At 45.3% G+C, this 24205-nt stretch overlaps 2 protein-coding genes across 5 annotated transcripts in view; one reads left to right on the top strand and one right to left on the bottom strand.

The window, feature by feature from the left end:
* Positions 1–2820: 2820 nt before the first annotated feature.
* Sbds (SBDS ribosome maturation factor) lies at positions 2821–9410 on the bottom strand. Its single transcript, XM_027948568.3, has 6 exons — positions 9316–9410; positions 8417–8994; positions 8163–8292; positions 6859–7059; positions 5666–5830; positions 2821–4967 (listed from the first exon to the last, which is right to left on the bottom strand). The coding sequence occupies exons 2-6, from the start codon at positions 8542–8544 to the stop codon at positions 4839–4841; spliced, it is 753 nt and encodes a 250-aa protein (XP_027804369.1). The 5' UTR covers positions 8545–8994; positions 9316–9410; the 3' UTR covers positions 2821–4838.
* Positions 9411–9599: 189 nt separating this feature from the next.
* LOC114103055 (S-adenosyl-L-methionine-dependent tRNA 4-demethylwyosine synthase TYW1-like) overlaps positions 9600–24205 on the top strand; it is a 112778-nt gene continuing 98172 nt past the window's right edge. For 2 of the 4 annotated variants that reach the window (XM_027948638.2, XM_071605338.1), the window contains exons 1-6: positions 9600–9718; positions 10222–10352; positions 12173–12310; positions 14874–14975; positions 16566–16760; positions 17997–18281. In XM_027948638.2, the coding sequence (XP_027804439.2) occupies positions 9715–9718; positions 10222–10352; positions 12173–12310; positions 14874–14975; positions 16566–16760; positions 17997–18281 (855 nt within the window). In that variant the 5' untranslated portion in view covers positions 9600–9714. The remainder of the gene's footprint in view (positions 9719–10221; positions 10353–12172; positions 12311–14873; positions 14976–16565; positions 16761–17996; positions 18282–24205) is intronic. The other 2 variants (XM_027948637.2, XM_027948639.2) reach the window with 2 other exon arrangements.

Below are 24205 nucleotides of genomic sequence, written 5' to 3' on the forward strand. Positions count from 1 at the left end.
AGTACAGTCAGAAAACTCCATTGCTCTAGGCTTGAGGTAAGTCCGTGCATTGTGACAGAAGGCTTGGCAGAGCCAACCAGAGCGGGCATGAGGAACAGGGACAAGAGATGTGACCCCAGGGCCTACCCAAGTGGTCTGGACCAAGCCTCTCCCAGGTGGGCAGCATGGCAGCACACAAAGCCGAGCAGATACTGACCAAAGGTCAAGGCAGCAGAGGAGACAGACATGATGTGAAGACAGAGAGGTCATGTATTTCATCTTGTCTAGCCCCTTGCTGGACACCTGCAGGCCCAAGGGAAGAGTTGGTGTCCATCCACGGCACTCTTCAGGAGATGATTATCCCTGCCTAGCCATCAGCGGTGCTGCCTGTGGCAGGGCTCAGGGGGGCCAGCGTGCACGCCCAGCTGGTGACCTCCAGGGTTCAGGCTGTCTTTTGGTACTAGGATTGAACCCAGGGGCGCTTAACACTGAGCTACGTTTCCAGCCTTTTTTTGTTTGAGACAGGCTCTCGCTAAGTTGTTGAGTCTGATAACTTTATTTCCAACTCCCCATTAGGGCTGGGATAGAGCTTTTGTGAGCTAAGCTAGAGCTTCCCATCTTCATGCCGTAAACCTCAAACATGATTTCAACCTAAACTTTGAACTTGTGTTCTTCTTGCCTCAGCCTCCTGAGCTTCTAGGATTACAGGTGTGCATCACCACACCTGGCAAAAGTTAGTGATTTTTAAGTCAGCTAAGAGCAAGTGAAGCTAGAAGGTTTACTCAGGGTTTCTCCACGGGGACATTTTATGCATGGTTCTCTTGTGCAAGTCCCCGCAGGTGACAGTGTAGTTTTCTTCTTGGCTGTTTCTGGCTGTAGGGCCTCCTGCGTGCTGGAGTCCTTTGGGGATGGCTGTGGTCAGCTGCCTTCCTCAGTGTCCAAAGGTCAAGGCAGAGCATTTCTTTACTCTAGAAAAACATAGCCTTCTGGTGGTATTTTATAAATATATATATTTATATCTATATTTATCTTATTTATAAAGCCATTTGCATGATCATGGGGAAGGAGGAAGAATGGATATTTCAAGCTGCACCCTGAAACATAGGGAGAAAATCTATTGACCTGTTTTTACTTGATTTCGTAACAATTTATTTTCCTAGCTATAATGTCCTTTAACTATTTGTATTTCAAAGCAAAAATCACAATTGCAGTGATAATTCCTTTTAAAATAATATTTTAGGGCTAGGGATGTCTTTCACTGGTAGAGTGCTTGCCCAGCATGTGCAAGTTCCTGGGTTCTGTCATCAGCACTGCAAAGAACAAAAATCATGCTCTTTGGAAATGTTAATTATGGCAATGTGTGTAGTAAAATCACTGAGGTCCTTAAAATCACATTGTCTCTGAGAAACTGAGGCAGTCATCACTCAAGTTTTACACAAGCAGACAAATTTCATTAAGAAATACTTTATTGATGTTAACTCAGGTCAATATATGCCTCAAATCTTTCTATCTGCAGTTTTAACTATAAGTACACAAACTGCTTTTACCTGGACAGCTTGTAAGATATTCCTACTCTGGATCCCAGAGGGTCTGCATTGATGGGAAGGAACTAGCTCTTGGTCAGCCCAGCAGCATCATCCTGACACGCATCTCTGCGCAGGAGCAGAGAGCCACCCGGTGGCCTGCTAAGTGGAGCCTGAGATTCCACGGCCTGGCAGATAACAAGAGGTGGAAACTGCTCCTCTACAGTGAGCATGATTCTCCTCCTTCCTCCACAGCCTTTCACCTCCACACTCTGCCAGGGAGGAATGGAGTATTTGTAGATTCAGTTTGGAATTCAGTGAAACTGATTTTTCCTGAGGTTTTTGGGAGGGTGCCTGGGCAAATCAGCTATGTGTGCTCAGTGTTGTGAAGTCATTCCCAGGTAGGAGCTGGATATCCAGTTTTATCAAGATTTGGCTCAGAATTATAATTTTATCTCAGAATTTTGATGCTATAAAGTGATATTTAGATTCTCTTAATTTGAAAGGTGCTGTCATGGATAAACACATTTGGAAATGGAAATCAGGATGAGAATCAGTGATTGTCATCAGCTCACCATTAAGTGCTGCAAGTAGCAACTTGTCCATACCCAGTCCCACTGTTCACTCAGCAGGAGCCAGCACAGGACCTGGAAATCTAGTAGTGTAAGGGAGGCATACAAGAAAGTGTAAGGAAGAATATTACTACCAGAATTACAAGGGATCTCATGACGCAGGCTTGAGGGCAGTGTACAGGTTGAAATCATGTTTGAGGTTTTCGGCATGAAGATGGGAAGCTCTAGCTTAGCTCACAAAAGCTCTATCCCAGCCCTAATGGGGAGTTGGAAATAAAGTTATCAGCAAAATTTTCACCATGCATCCATCTCCTGGTATCATGGCCCCTCCCTGAGCTACACATTCATTTGTTCCACATCAACTATGTCCCAAGCATGGTGCAGTGCACACATAACGTCTGTCCTTTGTCCTTAAAGGGGCTCACAGTTCAAAACAGAAGATACTTAAGCAGTGTCTTTGATATGAATGGAATCAAGGGGATTTTCATGTGGTAGGGGTTCCAGATGCTACAGCAAATAATTGTGCATGAGGCATAAGGGGAAGCACAGAGAGCTGTTCTAATAGAAGATGCTTAACTTTGAAGCATTCTTCAGACCAAAGGTATACAATGGTTAATCCTTAGGGCAGTGCATTTTAATGATGGTACTGGGAAGATGATTATGAGCCAAAATGGTTAACTACTTTGAATAATGAGATCAGTATAAAGTGAAAAGAATTTTAAAGGTTCAGGAACGTGACTCAGATGTGATACACATTAGACATTTCTTTTTATTTTTTATTTGTAGTTGGACACAATACATTTATTTATTTTTATGTGGTGTTGAGGATCAAACCCAGGGCCTTGCATGTGCTAGACAAGCGCTTTACCGCTGAGCCACAACCCCAGCCCACATTTGAACATTTCTTGGAAGTTTGTTTTCTAAGAGAGGAATAATCAAAAAACTTAAGGCAATGTTGTTTTAATTTTTTCTATGCTAGTATGTGGCTACTGAACATTTTAAGTTAACTATTAACCTGCAACATCATGTTAATAACAGTATAATTAGCTGGAAGGAGTGTGAACTTCATTGTAAAATTGTCTCCCGGGACTTCAGCTTTTTTTGAGATGGGGTCTTGATATATTGCCCAGTCAGGCCTTAAAGCTTATGGACTCAAGTGGTCCTCCCACCTCATCCTCCAGAGCAGCTGGGACTACGGGTACATGCCAGCACACCCCGCTGGGACCTGGAGCTTACATTACACTGGGGCGGAGGTCAGTGGCAGACATATGCTTAGCACGCATGAAGCCCTGAGTTTGGTCCCCAGTACCAAGCAGAACAGATCCCAACAAACAGGCAAAACTGAGGCAGTGTCGGGCACTTCCTGGGGCAGTGTCAAGCAGCAGTCCAATTTCAGTGTTGACACAAAATTGTTCATTCCTATGCCGTATTTCCTTTAGTACTACTAGAAAAAAATTGACTTCATTTTAAAATAAACAGTATTTTCTTTTTGGTACTGGGGATTGAACTCCACCATTTTTACCATTGAGCTACATCTCTAGCAAAGTTGTTGTGACTGGTCTCATACTTGTGATCCTCCTGCTTCAGCCTCCCAGATACTGGATTAGAGGTGTTTAACACTGTTTTGGCTAAATGGGACACTTGGGGAAACAAAAATTTTAAAAGGTAATAATAATTACACAATCATCAGACTTTCAAAAGCTTAAAGTTTTAATACATAAATCATTGCCAGTAACAGAAGACTTGGACATGGTGGCACACATTTGTAATCTCAGCCACTCAGGAGATCCCAAGTTCCAGGCCAGCCTCAGTAATTGAGACCTAAGCAACTCAAAAATAAAAAATGAAAAGTTCTGTGGATGTTCTTCAGTGGTTAAACACCCCTGGGTTCAATCCCTATTACCAAGCCCACCCTCCTCATGCATCTTTTTTGATAAGCAGATTTAAGGGTGTAAATAAAAACTGCTATCAACAAAATAAAACAATTACATCTCCCAAATTAAGATTTATTTGGTGTTTTTCAGATAGGCATGTTCATTAACACCAGCTTATTTAATTCTCCTGACAACTTCCAACCCTACTGTAGGTGGAGAAAAGGAGTTAGCAAGCTGTCTACAAACACAAGCCAGTTTAATAAAAATAGTAGTAGTTTATTGATCACATATAATTTTAGCTGTATTAATATATATTATATAGCTTTAAGAATTAGAAACGAATGACTTTATATTTTACCAAGGACAATCTGAGTTTTGGCAGCATATTCAATGACCATCATTCAGTCCTACAGCCACCACATGCCCATTTCAGATAATCAGGACGTCGTCATCCAAGCTTGACTGACACGATACTTACCCCTACAGGCTGTATTACACGTTTTCTTTTCCAGTAAATACTCCTTTTTAACATACAGACATATTTCCCAATAATCTTACTTATATAATATACAAAACTTAACCTTTTAGCCACAAGAGTTGTCTCAGGAAGCTTTCATTTTGGAGTGCCATAAAGGCCTGAGACAGCAGCAAAATGACCCTCTGGACTTGGTACTTTTGAGTTTTCATTTGTGTTTAGAACACCTGTTTAAAATTAAAACAAAGTCATTCCCACATTATCCTCATGTAGGAAGTCTTTTTATGCACACATGAACACAAGACAGAAATGTCAAATTGATCACTTTTTTTGGCAAATCACAGAAATTGAACAGTGCTACCAGAAACAGAAACATCTCCTTTTAGTGTTTTATAGCTGAAGAGACTGAGGAATGTCATTCAAACTTCTCATCTCCTTCTTCCACGTCTTTCAAATTGAGAACTTCCAAAGAACCTTTGCCCTTTGTTTCCTTTTTTATTAGCTCATCAATTTCCCGGAAGCAGCCTGGGTCAATCAGACACACCTGAAACGGTCAACACAGCTGTTTAGCACATGAAGACAAGCAACCCAACAGAGTCACTCACTCATCTCCTTCAGGACAAGGAGGCACTACAGTTCTGTGTGCCACAGACAAGCAGCAGGTAGGCAGCAGCGGGCCTGCTCAGTATCCACCTGTCCTGTGGTGGAGGGGGATACGGTCAGCAGCAGAGCGAGCACTTGCCTTCTGATGTGCAAGGCAACCCCACAACCCTAAAATGTTCTGTGGTGCACAAGGCGGACCAACTTTTAGTCTAATTTCTCTTTGGCCCATAAGAGAAGATTCACTGTAAAACACGTTTTCTCATTAAAGTTGAACATGATGGATATTATCTTGAACAATTTAAAAACAAAAATTGTGGGCTGTGGTTGTTGCTTAGTGGTACAACATTTGCCTGGCACATGTGAGGCACTGGATTTGATCCTCAGTACCATAAATAAATAAATGAATAAATAAATAAATAAAAATAAAGGTATTGTGTCCAACTACAACTTAAACACACACACACACACACATATACATAAAATTGTAACTGCTTATCCATATAAATTTCTACTTAAACCTTCATATGTTAATTCTAAGATTATGATACTTCTGGAAATGTGTATTTACTACACATTTATGCTAGAAAATACACTATGTTGGTATCATAAAGCAAGGAAACAAGAATATCCAAATCTCACAATTTCTAGCTGCTGGCTATAGTCTTCGCTTTCTATAACCTTGATCAACGGCTTAAGCTTGTCCTTGAGCTTCTTCCCTTCATTCACTGGAAGAATGAACCGGAGCCTCATGTGAGCACGTTCAATCTTCATCTTTTCCTTCAGCTGCTTTATCACTTCTAAAGCCTGTCAGGACAAATTTCATTTCTTTACTTTTGCTGTGGCACCACCCACCAGTATTCAAAAACAAGGAAGCTTTCATTGACCGCGTAGGCAAAGGTTTCTTGGCTATGACAGGAAAAATATGACTACAGAAGAGAAAAACTGCACATTATCAAAATAAAAATTCTGTTTCAAAAAACAATACCTAGAAATTGAAAAAAGTGGGAGAAAATATTTCCAAACCTACATGTGTTAAAAGGACCAGTATCCAGGATCACTAAAGAACTCTTTTGTCAATAAAAGAATCCATAAAGAAACGTCTCAGCGGTAGAGTGAACCCAACGTCTGCCACCTGATAGATAAAATGTGATATTCCTGTACAATTCCCATGAAGTTCTGATCCATACTACAACATAGAAGAACCTTGGGAAGGCCACACAGTGCATGATTCCATTTATTTTGAAATGTTCAGAACAGCTAAGTCCAGGGAGACAAAGTTGACAGTGGTGGCCAGTGGCTTGTGGGGCATGGGAGATAGGGAATGACTGCTGTCTAACACAAAATTTTTCTTAAGGGTGTGATGAAAATGTTCTCAAATAGAGCATCAAGAAAGGTACTAAAGTTCTGTAAAGCTGAATTGCACAATCTAAAAAGGATGACTTTTATGGTGTACAAATTACATATAAACATAAAATCTAAAAAAGAAGAGTTAAAAACAACCCTTTAAAAATCCAAGTTTTGTCTTTAAAGGTGTGATTTGGACAGGAAGAAAAGAGTCCTGTGTGTTTGTTTAAACAAATTACCTCTTGTGTAACCCCAATCCCTGTTCCCCTCCACCCCATTTAACCTCCTATTCAGCGACTTCCACGCAGCCCCAGTGTTTTAATGATCTCTTTAGGGAAAATAACATCCATGGATACAAGTCTTGACTTTAAAAACCACTCACTTGAGAATTAGGATGTGGCTCAGTAGTAGAGCACTTGCTTACCACACACAGGTCCTGGGTTCCACCCCAGCACAGCACAGCAAAACCAAACCAAGCCCCTCCTTACCTGCTGTTTTGTACTCTTATTGGGCTTGACTGAATAGTGGATGTCCTTCATGGCTCTCTCAATAAGGATAACAGTGTAAGGTCTCTTTGTTTCCGGGTTGACACACTTGTCTGCCACGATGGTTGCAATGTCCCTAAACATCTGCTCCAGCTGTGTGTGCCTTTCTTTATCAGATACCTGAACCTCTCCTTTAGTCAAAATCTAAAAATAAAACAAGTTTAAGAAAGCAAGCTAGGCATGATGTAATCCCAGCTACTAGGAAGCTGAGGCCACAAGAGTCCAAGCTTGAGGTCTGTCAGGGCACTTAGTGGGACTCTAACTCAAAAAAACAGGGGTGGGGGTCGTGAGCAGGGACTGCTCAGTGGCATGTACCAGGTCCTGAGTACTGGGAAGAGGGGAGAAAAGGGATATCTTTCTTTACTGCACACTCTTTGTTAACTGACCACAAGAATTAATAACATTGGGACTGGAGATGTGGCTCAAATGGTAGCGGCGCTTGCCTAGCATGCATGAGGCACTGGGTTGAATTCTCAGCACCACATAAAAATAAAAATAAAGATATTGTGTCCACCTAAAACCAAAAAAAAAAAAAAATACATATTTAAAAAAACCCTCTTAAAAAAAGAATTAATAACATTGAATTTCATCTTCTCCAGCTGATATTCAGGAATTGATTTGAGCTTTGCCTAACCATACACTGGATTTCAAGGTGTGCTCACTTATTTAGGACAGGGTAGAGAAATAGAAAAGGGCAATCTCGTAGAAAAAATTCGATATTTCAGGCCTGCCACATTTGAAAAAAATAAATAACTGGGCAAAATGAGGGAATTATCACAATACCTAATTTTTGGAACTTCTGGCAAAAAGCATTCCCATTCTGTATTACTAAAAACGAGTTCCAGGTGCAGCGGGGCACACCTGTAATCCCAGGAACGTGGGAAACTGAGGCAGAAGGATCTTAAGGCCAACCTGAGCAAGTGAGATCCTGTCTCAACAAAAAGGCAGTGAATGTGGTGGTACACACCTGTAACCCGGGGGCTTGGGAGGCCGAGGGAGGAGGACCACATTTTCAGGCCAACCTCAGCAACTCAGCAAGACCCTATCTCAAAAACAAAAAGTGCTGTGGATGCAGCTGGGTAGGAGAGCGCCCCTGGGTTCAATGCCCAGCACTGAACACAGCGACGGCCTGCGACCCACGTTCTTGTGCGCAACCTTTCCCTTTAAAGACAGCAACGCTAACGCTGGGCACCCCTCCGAGTACCTGGCCTAGGGACTGCCGCGGGAGTCTGGCCCCGGGGACCCACCTGCTTGCAGATTTCCGTTTGATCGTCGGTGCCGAAGGCACTGATGAGGTCTTCCTTCTTAGCGACCTGGCCTTTGGAGACGTTCACGAACACGGAGTGCGTCTGCAGGACCTCGTCCAGGTCTTTCTCCCTAGGGAGGGCGGGAGAGGCCGCTCACAGCCTGGACTCGCCCGCAGTGCCGCCTGGGCACGCCCTGGAGGACGCGGCCCCGGCCCACCCACCCCGCGACCCGCCGGGGAGCCGGGCTCACTCACACGCCGCTGCGCCAGCCCACCACCTTGTTCTTGTAGCAGGCGATCTCGAAGCGCTTGCCTGCGCGCTTCATGCGAACCACCGCCACGTTGGTCAGGCGGATCTGGTTGGTGGGGGTGAAGATAGACATGGTGGCCGCTCACAGATCGCGGCCGGGGAACCAGGCCTCTGTGCCTCGCGGCCACTGGCGCCCAACTCCAACGACCTCAGGCGCGCGTAACCCTAACGACAGCCACCGGGTTAGGCCCGCAAGCGACTGCCACTGCGCACCTCGCAGACGCACTGCGCACCTTGCAGATGCACTGCGCAGGCGTCCGGCCGGCGCTTCCGGCCGGGACGCGAGCTACCACACCTGCGCTTTGCGGCTTTTTACGACGCGGTTTACGTCAGCGAGTGAGAAGAGCTGTTAGGTCTGTGGCTGAAGTTTAGAGACCGGATGGAAATGCAGCACCATTGTTGCAGAGTACCGCAGAGTTCCGGGGTCACGTCCACTTTAACTTATTCAGGTTGTTTTCTTTTCCATGCTGGACATCGAACCCAGGTCCTTGCGCACGCTAGGCAAGCGTTCTACACTCCTAGCCTAAAGGGAAAAATTACCAAACAATAGAGACTAAAAAAAAAGCAATGAACTCCTATCGTCCCTATTTCATTTTTGGCAACACTTTTCCTTCTTTTATTTCCTATTCTTCATTTTTTGGTCAAGTATTTTAAGACAAATCATCCCATGATTTTAGCCTTAAATAGTGAAGCAGGTACTTTAACAGTACGTCCAACGACATTAACCACGATTGCTCAGCACCTTGTAACAGTCACGGAACTGAGACCCAAACATCAACACACGCCAGTCTTTTAATACTCCTCCCCTAGTTCTCCCCCCGCCGCGTTCCCAGCCGAACTTAACTGCCTAGTGTTTTGATTGGTGCTTCTTTCTGGGCTCTCCTCTTCCTCCTCAGCCAATCCGAGCACCACTGGCAGCGCTGGCCCGGGCCCTTTTGCCTAGCGCGCTGGGCGGTGCTCCCCCCTCGAGCCCTTCCCCTCTGAGCCAATACAAGCAAGACGAGGAAAGCGCGCCGGCTCAGAGCGCTGGGCGGTGCTTCCGCTGGGCCCGCCCCTTTCCTTTCTGAGCCAATCCAGGCAGGGTCCGGCGTGTCTGGAGTCCTCTCTCGGCCCGCCTCTTTCGCTCTGGAGAGGTCCCGCGCGGCTGGGAGAGGCATGGCCTGTCCCCGGGCTGCAAGTTCTGGCCTTCGCGGCCGCTGAGGAACAGCTGTTTCCGGGCCTGAGGGCCTGGGCTCCGAGGAGCATGGGTGAGGCCCGGCGCGGCGAGGCGTGAGGAGGCGGGCGGATCTCCTGGCCTTGCCCCCGAAGGCGATCCCGGTGGCCGCGACGCTCGACCCGCTTCTGCCCTTGGAGGCTGGGGGCGAGGTCCCGGCATCCGCTTCCGAGGCGGAAAGGCACTGCCTCGCCGCCCCACGTTCAGGACCCGGAGGAGGGGTCCTTGGGGGTCGTGCCCGGCCGAAGCTCGGGGCGCTCCTCGCGTCCCCTCCGCGCGCGGCGAGGCCTGACGCGAGCCCTCGGCGGCGGCGCGCGCCTGGGGCCCGAGGCGGGGACTGGCTGCGCACGGTTCGCGGGCCTCGCCGCCGGGTCGCCTCCTGGCGCCGGATCTGGCTCTCGGTGGTCTTGCCTGCCGCGGTGGGCGCTGTCTGCGGGGCTGTTCCAGCAGGTCCCCTACGTGAACCTGGGGGCTGGCTTTGGGGGTGTTTCTCTTGCAGCTTTAAGTAGCATGGCTAACGTGTCGTTCTGAATTTAGATCGCCCTCTGGCCGCCTGGGACCTCTCCTCGCCTCTGCTGTCCTTGTGGATGCACAGGTTTTACCTTTATTTGGGCTTTGCTTTCGGCATCAGCCTTTGGATCTGTGTCCAGATTCTCATCAAGAAGCAGGTAAGGGGCCGGAGCTGGGGCTCAGCGGTGGAGCGCTCGCCTAGCACAGGGCCCCGGGTTCGATCCTCAGCAATACATAAAAATAAATAAAGTCAAGGTATTGTGTCAGACTACAACTAAAATAAAATACCTAAAAAAAAAAAAAGAAACAGGTGAGTCGAGCAGGTTTTCTTTTCCCTTCCTTTTAATATAATATTTAGGTATCAGATTTTACAGAGAATTTAGAGTGCAGATTTTCCAAGCCTTTCAGAAGAAATGCAGAAAATCTAAAAGTAATTTTGAATCATTTTCATGTTTGATCTCTAGTGTGTTGTGTGTGTGTTTGCTGGAGACTGCATCCTGGGCCTAGTAGTGCATGCCAGCCAAAGAGCTTCCGGTCTCATTATTATTTTCTAATAGCTTCACAATCTTTTTCTTGAAGTTTTTAGAGAATAAGTTATTATTCTATTATCTGAGTTAGATACAGCAGATCTTTATTTATTTGCTTATTTTTTGGGGTACTGGGGATTGAACCAAGAGGCACTTTACCACTGAGCTGCATCCCCAGTCCTTTGTACTTTAATTTTGAGGCAGATCTCACTAAATGGCTGAAGCTGGCCTCTAACTTGTGATCCTCTTGCCCCAACTACCTTCTGTCCCCAGTCCCTGGAATTATAGGACTGTGCCATCAAACCCAGCTACAGGAAGATGTTAGTAATGAAAAATTTCTTTTTTTTTTTTTTTTTTTAATATTTATTTTTTAGTTATCATTGGACACAACATTTTTGTTGGTATGTGGTGCTGAGGATCGAACCCGGGCCGCACGCATGCCAGGCGAGCGTGCTACCGCTTGAGCCACATCCCCAGCCCCTGAAAAATTTCTTATAAAAAATCTTTTATAAGAAAAACAAAAATGTTTTGTACTTTTAAGCAGCAGTAGTCCTCTTTTTGCATTCCACTAATGAAGGATCAAAAAAATGTTTCCACTGTTATTCCAATAAAACACATTGCAGAGGAAAGTATGCATGGTTGGCCTTCTGGGTTCTATAGGATTAACCCAATTACAGATTGAAAATACTTGGGGAACTCCCAACTTGTCTCCTGAACTTATACAGACATTGTTCCTTGTCTTGTTCCCTAAACAAAACAGTGTAACTGCTACTTATACAATATTTATGTTGTATTGGGTATTATAAGTAATCTAAAGATGGTTTAGAGCATATGGGAGGATGTGCTTTGTTATATGCAAGTACTAACCCATTTTGCGTAAGAGTTTTGAGCATCCTTGGATTGTGGTATTGACAAGGGCTCCCGCAACCAGGTCCCCTCAAGATATCAGGATGACTGTAGTAGTGACCCGTGCAGGCCCCTTCTTTCACAGTTTTACCCTTTCATACCTGCTTTACCCTTGAGGGAATGGGAATCATTATAGTCTTAAAAAATAAAGGTCTTGCCGGACACAGTGGTGCATGCCTGTAATCCCAGCAGCTTGAGAGGCTGAGGCAGGAGAATCGTGAGTTCAAAACTAGCCTCAGCAAAAGTGAGGTGCTAAGCAACTCAGTGAGACCTTATCTCTAAGTAAAATACAAAATAGGGCTGGGGATGTGGCTCAGTGGTTGAGTGCCCTTGAGTTCAATCCCCAGTACCAAAAAAAAAAAAAAAAAAGATGTTGTCTTTAAAGGACCTAGATATACCAAGAGGTTAATACTTGAGGAGTACAACCAGAAAGATTAAGAAAATAATGAAGAGGGTTAATAGCTGTGCTGTGTTAATCTTGATCCATACTGAAGTTGGGAAGAGATTGAAGCCTAATGGATTTTGTGCATTTGTTTATTTTCAAGGGCAAAAATTCACAGGAGAGATCTATTCCAGAAGCAGCTCAGGATCTGATGACAAATGATTATGCCTCCCTTCCAAAGAAGCACATCTTTGTATCTGGAGTGAAGATTTTCTATGGTTCCCAGACTGGTACAGCAAAGGTGAGAACTTTATATGATGTTTTTTTTTCTTTGATTTCTTGACGCTTTAAGAAAATTCCTGAAATATATTTTTTGGCATTGGATTGAGTTAGTCTTCTAATCTTTAGTTACTTCCCCTGTTTTTTCCATCATACATTTTTCCTTTCTGATTGGGTGAATGGATGGGTCTCATCTCTTGCATTCAGTTAAAGCTGATGGATGGTGTCTGGTGGTCATTGTCACGAAGGGTCTTTATTCTGAAGTTTGCTTCTGCTTCAGCAGGATGGAGAGACTTCTGAGTTCATGACTGATGCTTGTGGCTCCAGGACTAGGGGGTAGTCAAAGCAGGGTGACTGCAGTAGTGACCCGTGCAGGCCCCTTCTTTCACAGTTCACACACCTGTTTAATTGTGCTTTGATGTCTAATAATATCAAGTGTTTAAGATGGACATTAAAATAGATGTGTACTACATGCATAGAGCTGAGAGCTGCTTCATATTCTCTTAATTGTGTCTAGATGACACTTTCTTCTTCATTATGGTGGTCAGAGCTATTTAGTGCTTTCTAGGAAAAGATTCTAGCTGAGTGTGGTGGCTCATACCTGTAATCCCAGCTGTTTGGGAGGTTGAGGCTGGAGGATCATGAGTTCAAAGCCAGCCTCAGCAACTTAGGGAAGCCCTAAGCAACTGAGCAAGACCCTGTCTCTAAAAAAAATGTGCCCCTGGGTTCAATCCCCAGTACTGCAACCCACCCCGCAAAAAAGGTTTTCTGTAGGGCTAGGATGAGAACGAATTATTAAAAAATCAAGGACTGGACTGGGGATTTGGCTCAAGCGGTAGTGCGCTCGCCCGGCATGCGCGGGGCGCTGGGTTTGATCCTCAGCACCACATAAAATAAAAATAAAGATGTTGTGTCCACCGAAAACTGAAAAATAAATATTAAAAAATTCTCTCTCTCTCTCTAAAAAAAAATAAATAAAAAATCAAGGACTTATTTCTGTCTGCTACTGAAGAAGGATCCACTTCCCTCTTGAGGATTCACTCAGAAGCATGCTTCTTAGGTGATCAGCACTTCAGTCGTCTTTGACTCTAGTGCAGCCTCTCACCAAGGTCAGCCTCCAGCAGCGCAGGTGGGAAACCTGAGGAAAGGGAGAAATGCATGAGAAGCTGAAACAAAGTCCTTTCATGTTATGCATAAAATATTTTGTTCAGAGCCTCTTTATGTGTGTGTTTAAATTTTTTAAAAGAACAAATGAATCCTTGCAGATGGTAACAAATCCAGGCACAAAGAAGTTTCAGAATGAAAAGTGCTTTCCAGAAAGCACCCACCTCACTACCTCTGAATCCCTTTTTGCTGTTCCTGTTTTTAATTCTTGATGATTGTTTAAATTATCATCTGCTCATGTAGTATGTCTTTATCAATAATGGGAAAACATTTTGAACTCTCATACTAGCTACTCACACAGTCCTCAGCTGTCCCTGGCTTGACACTGCTGCCTTCACTAGCTGAGCTGGGGTAGGTGCCTGTCTACAGCTGTGCCTGCTGAGCTTTTTTTTTTTTTTTGCGGTGCTGGGGATTGAACCTGAGGCAAGACAGTGAATTCCAAGGGATTTAGAGCTTTGTGCTGGGTGACAAAGACTAAATATTTGTTTTTCAGTATGCTCTTTGTCCTTACCCTTTCATGTGTGATACCAACTCTCACTGGTTCCAGTCCTGCGCTTTCTGCCCTCATCTGGGGATTTTTTCCTCCGTAGTGCTGCTAGTCACCTTCTGGTGTACTCCTTTCTCATTCCTAGTATATTCTGTCTCCATTAGACCCCGAGTTGCTTGAGGTCAAGGGCCATGTTTGTCATGATCACTGTTTTCTAATATTGCCCAGAACCCAAACTGGCATGGTAGTGCCAGTGGATGACCAGTTTCAGCTAACAGTCCTGGAAGGCAAGGAGTCAGGTGTTGGACCACCATAGAGAAAAGAGGAGGGTGTTTTCCTGGGTGCCAAAATCTGGCTAGCAGTTTATCTTTCCCAGGTTTGGTTCACTTCCTTGAGGAAGAGCTGGCAAGGGTTTTGCCAGGGGTGAGGGGTTGGTGTCGCCTCCACTCTTCAACCCGTGTGCATTCCTCCCTCACCTGGACTTTCACTGCCTGGCTCCCTCCTGCCCAGATCTCTCCCATCTTGTGTTGTAGTGGTCCGTGGTTCTGTCGGACCTGGAGTCCCTTTAGGGCTGTCACCTGTCAGCCTGCTTCTGTTTGTATCTCCCCTTCTCGTCACACCCCACATTTCTTTCTGTGCTTTTTATGTGTTCATTCTAGTGGGCAGAGCTGCTGGAATGTCCAGCCAGCGTGGGTCTGGTCTTGTGCCACCCTCAGAGTGAGAACAGGATCAGTGGTGGCCTCTGGGAGGGTGACGAGGACACTGTGAGCACGAGGGTGCCGTGTGCTTGCCACGGTGCCGTGTGCTTGCCACGGCAGATACTAGTCGCCAGTGAAGCCTTCCCAGGGAGTGCCGAGCTCTCCTGCCAGCAGAGGTACGAGGGCTGTGCTGTGCTTGTTTGGCTTACTGATGATTTTATTTTTTTCCTTACTAGGGATTTGCGACAATTCTCGCCAAAGCAGTGACCTCCCTAGATCTGCCAGTGGCAGTTATTAATCTTAAAGAATATGATCCGGATGATCATCTGGTAGAAGAGGTTGGTAATCATCTTATTTTTTTTCTTGAACAAAAACTCAAATTTAATTGACCTCTTGATATGTGGGACAATTACAGTCTTCAGAGTAAATCTGATTTTTCATGTTAAGGAATTTCAGCCAGTTTAATTTTCAGCATGAATCAGAAGCCCTGAATGTGTAGTGTAGTGTGCTGATCCTGCCGTGGGGTGTAGCCTGTTCTTTGTTGGGGTGGATACTTCTGGGCTGAGGTAGGGGTGGGATAGCTTGAAATTTCCTCCTTCCCTTATATTTTTTTTTTAGTACTGAGGATTGAACTCAGGGGCACTCGACCACTGAGCCACGTGCCCAGCCCTATTTTGTATTTTATTTAGAGAGAGAATCTCACTGAGTTGCTTAGCGCCTTGCTCTTGCTGAGGCTAGCTTTGAACTTGCAATCCTGCCTCAGCCTCTTGAGTAGCTGGGATTACAGGTGTGTGCCATGGCACTGGTCTCAAAGGAAGTATCTTTAGTGTCCCATGTAGCTATGGTCAAGGCACAGAACAGCCGTAGACAGTATGTAACAAGTGAGTGCAGTTCCAATGAGAGTTTATTAAAAATCAGCAGCAAAAACCAGGCATGGAGTTACTGGTTCAGCTCCCTTAGGCCCAGGTGGGATGATCACTTGAGCCCAGGAGTCCTGGCAGGACTGGGCAATGCTATGAGACCTTGTCTCACAGTTGGCCAGCCCTTTGCTGGATAAATGTCTAGTTGTTACTCTGTCCATCCGTCTCCACAAGAAAATACTGGGGTGCAGATGAGCTTGGATATGCTATAAATTATTTGTGAAAACTTATTAGCCAACTTTGATCCTTAATTGTAAGTAAGAACATGTGACCAAAGTCTAACCTCATGACTTGGAACTGTGAAGAGACAGGCAGATGAGGTTCTGGGCTAGAAGGGCTGAGGCTTCTTTCCCAGGTAGGTGATGGAACCAAGTGTGGAGTTACTTTACATTTAAAAGTTGTTTTTTGCCAGATGAAGTGGTGCAGGCCTGTAATCCCAGTGACTCAGGAGGCTGAGGCAGGAGGTCTGCAAGTTCAAGGCCAGCCTTAGCAATTAGCGAAGCCCTAAGCAACTTAGTGAGACTGTTTCAAAATTGAAACGAAAAATCGACTGGGGATATAGCTCAGTGGTTAAATGCCTCTGGGTTCAATGCTCAGTACAAAAAAAAAAAAAGTTGTGTTTCAGGTGCTGGGGACGGAACCCAGGTTGTGAGGAGTTATGTTGTATGACTTTTTCAAGTAGTTTTAGGAGACCTTTCTGTATTTTTTTCCTGACTGCCTGGGATTTTGTTTCCAATATGACAAAAAAAGATGATAGGAACTTATAGTCTAGAAGTAGGATAGAGCGTGGAGAAGCAGCCAGGAGACGGGTTGGAGCCAGGTGGGGTGTTGTTCCTGGCAAGGGGTCCTTTGGAAAATAAGTAGTGTCTATGAACGTGCCCCTTATCCTTAGGTGACAGGAGTGCCAGCCTTTTAGCAAAGGGTCTTCTTCATTGAGATTGTTTGTATCTTGAATATTCTTAGATAAGTTTTCCTTCAGTGTCCTTCTAAGTTCTCTGTCTTGGTTAGATCGCTAGTAAGAGCGTCTGTGCCTTCCTGGTTGCGACGTATACTGATGGCAGACCCACGGAGAGTGCAGAGTGGTTCTGCAAATGGTTACAAGAGGCGTCCAGTGATTTTCGATTTGGCAGAACTTACCTGAAGGGTATGAGATACGCTGTGTTTGGCCTGGGGAATTCTGCCTACGCAAGCCACTTCAACAAGGTGGGTCTGTGTTAAATTACGGGTACAAATTATTTTTTCATTTTAAACAGGGACAGCAATAACTCATACATGTGTATGTGTACGTGACATAATCTACAAACTTTGGTATTTACAGTAAATTTCTTGAGTTATTCTTTGTGGTGGCGCTTGTCCCCTGACCACACCTTGATGTGTAGAAGGCTGTCAATAAATTTTTGTTGAATACAGTGTATCTCACACCTTCTGGTGTCTGGGGTAGACTGAGGGCCGTCAAGCCGAGCTACCGGCTCCCTGGAGGCTATGTAGGTGAAGATTGTTGAGTCTTTGGACTTTCTCAGCTCCCTGTTCTGTTGTTGAATCATGTTTGTTGCCCAAGCTAACTCTTAAAACAGGTGAACTCATTAATTGTTAAAGGAAAATAGAGAATAAACATTCACTATCTTTTTTGTAGTAAAATATTAAGTTTTTTTTGTTTTATTTTCTTGGGTCTTTTTTGAAATGAAGTTAACTTGGTTCCTTTTTATTTGTATCCTGCTCATTGTACTTAAAGAAATCAAGCCACAGAGCCTCTGGCTTTTCATGTTCTGCAGGGTCACCAGAGCTCCTGGGTGGCTGTCCCTCAGGGCCCTTGGCTGGTCTGTGGTGGGTAGAGTGTGTGGTGCTGGGCACTCAGCTTGCTTTAGTCCTGGTTTTCTTTCATCGTATCACAGTGTAGATTTTCCCTTGTATTTTCAAAGGCATTAGACTAAGAATGAGAAAGTTCGTGTATGTAAATATTCATGTAGCCTTGCCCCTTGGCAACCTAAGCTGACCCCTGTGCCTCAGCTTAACTGTTTCAGATCATAGGGAGTTTGTGAGATATGAGTCTTGCCAAATTGATTCTCTTTGTACTTTATTACTAACTGGGCTTTGGCCCCACAGGCTTTGTTACATTTTGGGAACTCATTTGCTTTGCTAATGAGTGTTTTGTTCTGACCATGATTTAGAGCAGCAGTTTTAATTTCATTTTTGTTATTAACACTTTGTCCACTGACAGGGTTTGTTTGTTTCTTTGTCAAAAAAAAAAATTTCTCGCAGAGAATTAGAATATTACCTAAAGTGCAGCCTGGCTGGGTTGAGAGTAGCCTTTGAGGGCTTGCAGTTCCCTGTGCCTCAGCAGCCCCTGGCGAGAGCCCCGTGCAGACCTGGGCTCTGGAGAGCAGTCTGAGGGCCTTTAGACTCCCACATGCCTTCTGGCTCATCTCTCTGTTCTTGCAGGTTGGCAAGAATGTTGATAAGTGGCTCTGGATGCTTGGTGCTCGTCGTGTGCTGGCCCGAGGAGATGGGGACTGTGATGCAGTTAGAAGCAAACATGGCAGCATCGAGGCCGACTTCAGAGCCTGGAAAACCAGGTTCATTTCCCGGTTGCAGACTCTTCAGAAAGGAGAGATGTCCTGTGGGGGCAACTGCAGGAGAGGCAAGTGCGAATCCAAGCAGCATGGCACAGAGGATGAGGAGCCAGAGCCTCACGCCCTGGCTGCCCAGCAGCCCAGGGACACTGAGGTATGTGGCCAGCCATCGCTCACTGCTTCCCTCCACGTCTGGAAATGCGAACGTCACCTCTGCCCCCGGAACCAGTTCATGGGCTTCTGGCTGGAAGGAAAGTCTCCCACTCGTGCTGTATTTAGCCTGTAGACCTGGATCTTTCCTGTATCTCCCCTTCCATCGCCACATTGCTTGAGATAGGTAGAGTCTTAACACATCTTGCAGGTTAGCAAACGGAGTCTCAGAGAAGTCAGATTGTCCCACCCGTCTTATTCCTCAGATCATGTTCCTTGCGACATAAATGATTCCATTGTCACCTAAGCAGAGGTTGCAAGTCCCACTGGATTCACCTGTTTCTTCCCTCACTTTCTGAACGTTTCTGAGTGTCTCTTTGACACTCATGTCTACAGGCTGTGTCTGTGCTGTCCTCTCCACAGCTGTTTCTTTTGGCCACCTGGTCACTTGTGACGTTCAGAAGCCACTCAAGACCCTGACCCTGCTTGCCTTCGCTCTTCTTGGCCAAGTTGTGGCGTGAGTGGCCCCAGCTCCCTGGCTCAGCAGTGGCAGCCTTCATACCTCCACAGCCTTGGTTTCTCCCTTCTGTAGTCAGCTCTGTAATCCAGGTTCCTGTGACCCGTACTTGTGCCTCATGCCAGGGCTCCTACGTTAAAGTCTCTTGACCCCATTTGCTCTCAGCCATTTTTGTTGGAGAGTGGGAACGGCTTGCTTCTCTCTCTCTGTGGGCCTCCTTTGGACTTCATGCTCTGGTGAGCACCCTCACTTGCCTCACTGTTGGCCGCACTGCAAGCTAGCTTGTGCCTTTCCCATGCCCTGCATATCATGGCCACAGGCTCAGCCACGCACCCACCAGGCTCCCTCCCTTCCCCTGCGAGTTCTCCTCACCCTCCTAGAAGTCATTGCACAGCTCCTTTCCCCCACCACTTCTTCCATGTCTCTTGTGGAACCACCAGAGGGGAAGGAACCCGGTGAGGTCTTCCTACCCTGTGCCACCTTTGCCCTCTTTCCTGGTTCAGAAGTCAAGTGTCTGGTCTGTGCTGTGGGGTCAGGGACTTGGTTCCTTTGTATATTGCATCTCTTCTTCCTGCATCTTCCTCTCTCTCTCTCTCTCCTAGGTTGTGCCTGTAAATAAGCAAACATACTCTGGAAGCATTAGTGTTTAAGCAACATAAAAAAGCAAATTTTCCCTTATTGCCCGTCTTCAGTCACTGATCCATTTATCTGCCTTTTTTTTGAAAAAGAGCTTCTTTTTTTTTTTAAGGGCCTTTATTGTGTATATTTATTTACATGCGGTGCTGAGAATCGAACCCAGTGCCTCGCACATGCCAGGCAAGCGCTTCCGCTGAGCCTCCGCCCCACCTCCCATTTATCTGCCTTTTTTTCCAGCTAGTCTTTTTGCTTGAATTTGCTTATCCTTCCTTCAGTTCATGTTTTTTTTTTTTTTTTTTGGTACCAGGGATTGAACTCAGGGGTACTCGACCTCTGAGCCACACCCCCAGCCCTATTTATATTTTATTTAGAGACAGGGTCTCACTGAGCTGCTTGTTAGCACCTTGTTGTTGCTGAGGCTGGCTTTGAACTCGCAATCCTCCTGCCTCAGCCTCCCCAGTTGTGGGGATTACAGATGTGCGCCACCGCAAATTCACTCTAAACCTTTTTATTGAAGTAGATTTCATGTAACATAAAAATAACCTTTTTAAAGTAAACAGTTGAAAAGTGTTAGGTGTATTCACAGTTGTGGATGACTGCCACTTACATCTGGTTCCAGAACTTTTTTATCATCTTAAAGAAAACCCTTTGCCCTCAGGTAGTCCCCCCTGCTTCCCCCAGTTTGCCCTGTCTGCTTTCTGTCTGTGGACCGTGTGACCTGGGGAGTCATGTAAGTGTGGTCGTGCAGTGTGGGACCTTTGTGTCTGGCTCCTCCACTTGCCTTCCCCAGGATCACCTGTGTGGACTGTCTCCGTTCCTATGGTCAGTACTCAGTGAGCGTGTGCCTGGCCTGTGCCACGCCTCCTCGGCCTCTGTGTGCTGGCCGTGGGCCTGTTCCTGCCTTTGAGTGTGGTGAACCTTGCTGCCGCCAGCCTTCGTCCACACGCCTTCAGTTCCGTTGGTGTGTCCACAGGAGGCGCCCGGCTGGCAGTGCTGCCGCGTGACCTACAGAGCTGGTGCCCATTCCACATGTCCCCTGGCAGCGTGGGAGAGTGAGTTCTCACGTCTCCCGACACTTGTTTTCCACCTTCCCACTTTTCACCTGCCCTCCAAGTTGGTGTGCAGGGACGCCTGCTGTGGTTTGGGCTTGCGTTTCCCTTGTGACTGTGGATGTTGAGCTTCTTTCATGTGCTTATCGTCACTTATGTGACTTCTGTGACTTCCTTTGAGAAATGTGCATTCAACTCTTTACCCACTTTATAATTGGGTCATTTGTCTTTTTGTTGTTGAGTGTGTAAGAGTTTTGATTTTATCCTGGGAAGACACACCTATCAGAATTGCAATTTGCAAATTCTCCATTTGATAGACTTCCTTTCTTGAGGTTCTTGCTGTTTATTTCCTTGCTGGTGCCTTATGGTCATGCTTTGTGAGGTCTGTCGTGCCGTGTTGGCACCTGCACATGACTTCTGCTCAGTCTCCTTCACCAGGCCTTCCCTTCTCTTCCCTCCTCCCTCTCCTGGTCCACTTGCTCTACTCTGCTGATCTTGCTAGGTTTTCTTTTCACTCTTCTCAGTCACAAGGGAAACTTGGCCACACTGTATCGATGACTGAGCTGCAGTGTGATTGGAAACTGGGAACTGCTAGGCAGGCAGCATTGTTTTTGGAGGCTGTTTGGAGCTGCTTGCAATTGCATATGAATTCAGAGATCAACTTTATCCAGTTCTGAAAAACAGGTTGTTGGGATTTTGAAAGAGATTGAGTTGAATTTGTAATTTATGTTGGGCAGGCTGTCATCTGAGTAATTTGTGTTTCAGTCCATGAACACAGGGTATTTTCCATTTATTTAGGGAGCCTTTAACTTCTTTCAGCAGTGTTTTGAATTTTCAGTGTATAAGCCTTTCACCTCCTTGGTTAATTTTTTCCCCTAGGTATTTTATCTCTTGAAATGCCCTTGAATTCTATCTCTAGTGATCAGAGAAGATACACAGAATACTTCAGAATTCAGAATTTTATCGAGACTTGTGTTTTGGTCTGATACGAGATCTGCCTGGAGAGTCCCATGTGAACTGGGAGTGTGTGGCCTGCTCTCTGTGGGTGGCAGTTCTGTGTGTGTGGTTCCCTGCCGCACAGTGCTGCACAGCCTCTGTCCTTTTTCCTGTGTCACTGTCCCTGGTGGTCTGCAGTGCTGAGAAGGAAGGAACTCAGGACTGGGTGCTCTCGGGCATCGAGTGCCTCCCAGCGCTGCATCTTATTAACCTGCTGGTTCTTCTGGCTACTATTGAAAGTGCGGTGTTAATGTTTCCAGCTGTGGTAAAGCTGTGTGTTTCTCTTGTCAGTTCTGCCAAGTTTTGCTTCATCTGTTTTGGGTCTTCTTATGAGATGAAGCATCTGTGTGAATGATTGTTAGGTGTTCCTGATGGAATTAGTTATCAACTCTTGTTAATGTACAGTGGCCTTCGTTTCTTGTATTTGACTTTGTCTGATAGTCACCTCCCATCTCTTTTGGTCAATATTTGCATAGATTTTATTTTTTCCGTTTTTCTCACTCTTAACCTTTTGTGTCTGTGGAACTGAAGCTGGTCTCTTGCACATAACATAGAGTTGGTTCATGCCTTTTTTGTTTTCCTTTTTTCTCCTTGCATTCTGGGTATTTTTGCTTTTTAACTGGAGGGTTTAATTCATTTTCATTTTAAGTAATTACTTGTAAGGAAACACTTCTGTCATTTTTCACGTTTTCTGTGTGTTACATATTTTTGTTTCTCATTCTTTTCCATTATTGCCTTCTTTTGTAGTGTTTTTTTTTAATTAAAAAAAATTTTTTGTGGTGCTGCGGATTGAACCCAGGGCCTTGTACATGCTAGGCAAGCATTCTGCCAACTCAGCTCTATCCCCAACCCCTTCATTTGTGTTTATTTAATTTTTTTTCTGGCATGTTATTTTGATTCCTTTCTTGGCAATTGTTGAGCTTTTTGGATGTCTAGACTCCTGTCTTTTTTCAAATTTGGTAAGTTTTCAATGTTTATTTCTCTATATATTCTTTGTCTTTCTATTCCCTTTCTTCTGGGACTCCCTGACATGTGTGTTTGTTCTCTTGATGGCACCCTACAGGTGTCTTAGGCTCTGTTTCAGCTGATCTGTCCTCACATTTGCGGATTCTTTTGTTTGTTCATATCTCTTACTGAAACATTCCAGTGAATTTTTCAGTTCAAGTTTTGTACTTTTCAGCTCAGGAATTTGTTTTGTTTGAATAGTTTCTATGTTTGCGTTACTATTCTCTATTTGTTAAAACATTGTTCTTACGTCTTTTATCTCTTTGAGCATATTAAGACAAGTTGACTTTAAGTCTTAATAAAATTCAATCTGTGCTTCCTCAGGGACAATGTCTGTCTGTTTTTTGGTACTGTAACAGAGTACTTGAGACTGGGTAATTTATTAGAAACAGAAGTTCTCCAACAGTTCTGGAGACTGGAAGGTCCAAAATCAAGCTGGTATGTGGGGTCTAGTGAAGGCCTTCTTGCTGACCCGTAGTGGTAGAAGGTGGAAGGGGACAGAGTGAGTCCATTCTCACAGTCTTTTTGTAGTGGCATTGATCTGAATACCCCAAAGGTCCCGCCTCCCAACAGGGTTGCATCTGAATCAAGTTTTCAGCACAGACGTTTTTGAGAAAACACATTCAAACATAGCAGAGAGTTTCTGTTAATGTCCTCTGTAAAGGGGCCTTGTTTTTTTTTTTTAATTTATAATTTTTTTGTTGTTTAAAAGTAGAACTTTTGGACATTCTGATGTATTAACTGTGGAAATCAGATTCTTTCTCTGTTAAGGATTTGGTTTCGTAATTTATTTCTAATTGGTGTGAAGGGTTTGGCCTCTCAATTGTGGATTTTGGCTCTGGTCTTCATTGGCCTCCCTGCAGTGAGTCCTGACTCTTCTCTGTCTGCGTCCTGAGTAGCTGTCAGCGTCTCCAAAGTTCAGCCCAGTCTCAGCTCCTCCCTTACCTTCTGGGATTCCCTGTGTGGTTCATGTGTGGTATCTGGATTTCTCATATTTTTGTCAACTCAGTGGTGCGTTTGAAATTGTGTCTAAAAAATACCATGTTATTCAGAGTGAGTGTTTTTTATGGACACTGGTTTGAGGTGTGTGATCTGCCCTGTGGCTGGCTCTCACCCATTGACGCGGCCTTCTCGCCCTCTTGGTAATCATCCTTCGTCATTTTACTGGAGTCCGGCAGCATTTGGCAGAGGCCCTCCTTGGAATCCCTCTCTTCTCGATTTTCATTGTGTGGTCCTCAGGGTTTTCTTCCCGTTTTACTGGAGGCCGTCTTCCTCCATCCATTCTCTGAGTGTGGGAATGACCCAGGGCTGGGTGCTGGGTGTCCTCCTCGACAATCTCTCCCAGGTGGTGTCATGCAGTGTTAGGGCTGAGACACAGTCTGCAGACAGTCTGTCCCAGGTGGTGTCGTGGAGTCTCAGGGCTCAGACACAGTCTGTAGCCACAGTTTGCAGACAATCTCTCCCAGGTGGTGTCGTACAGTGTTAGGGCTCAGACGCAGTCTGCAGACCTGTCATCCCACATCTGTGTCATCTCTTAGGGCTGTCCTGAATGCTGTTCTTGCATGTGCTGTTCCTCACTAGAAGTTGTGCTCACCTGTCTAAGACACTCACACTGCACAGGTCCAGCACGGAGCTTTCATTTCCATGCTTCCTGTCTGTTCCGTCCTAGTGTTTGCTCTCTCAGCAGACAAAACACTCTCTCAGTTGCTTTAAAAGGAAGCCTAA

The sequence above is a fragment of the Marmota flaviventris genome, chromosome 19 (genome assembly GCF_047511675.1).
Source record: "Marmota flaviventris isolate mMarFla1 chromosome 19, mMarFla1.hap1, whole genome shotgun sequence".
Lineage (NCBI taxonomy): Eukaryota > Metazoa > Chordata > Mammalia > Rodentia > Sciuridae > Marmota > Marmota flaviventris.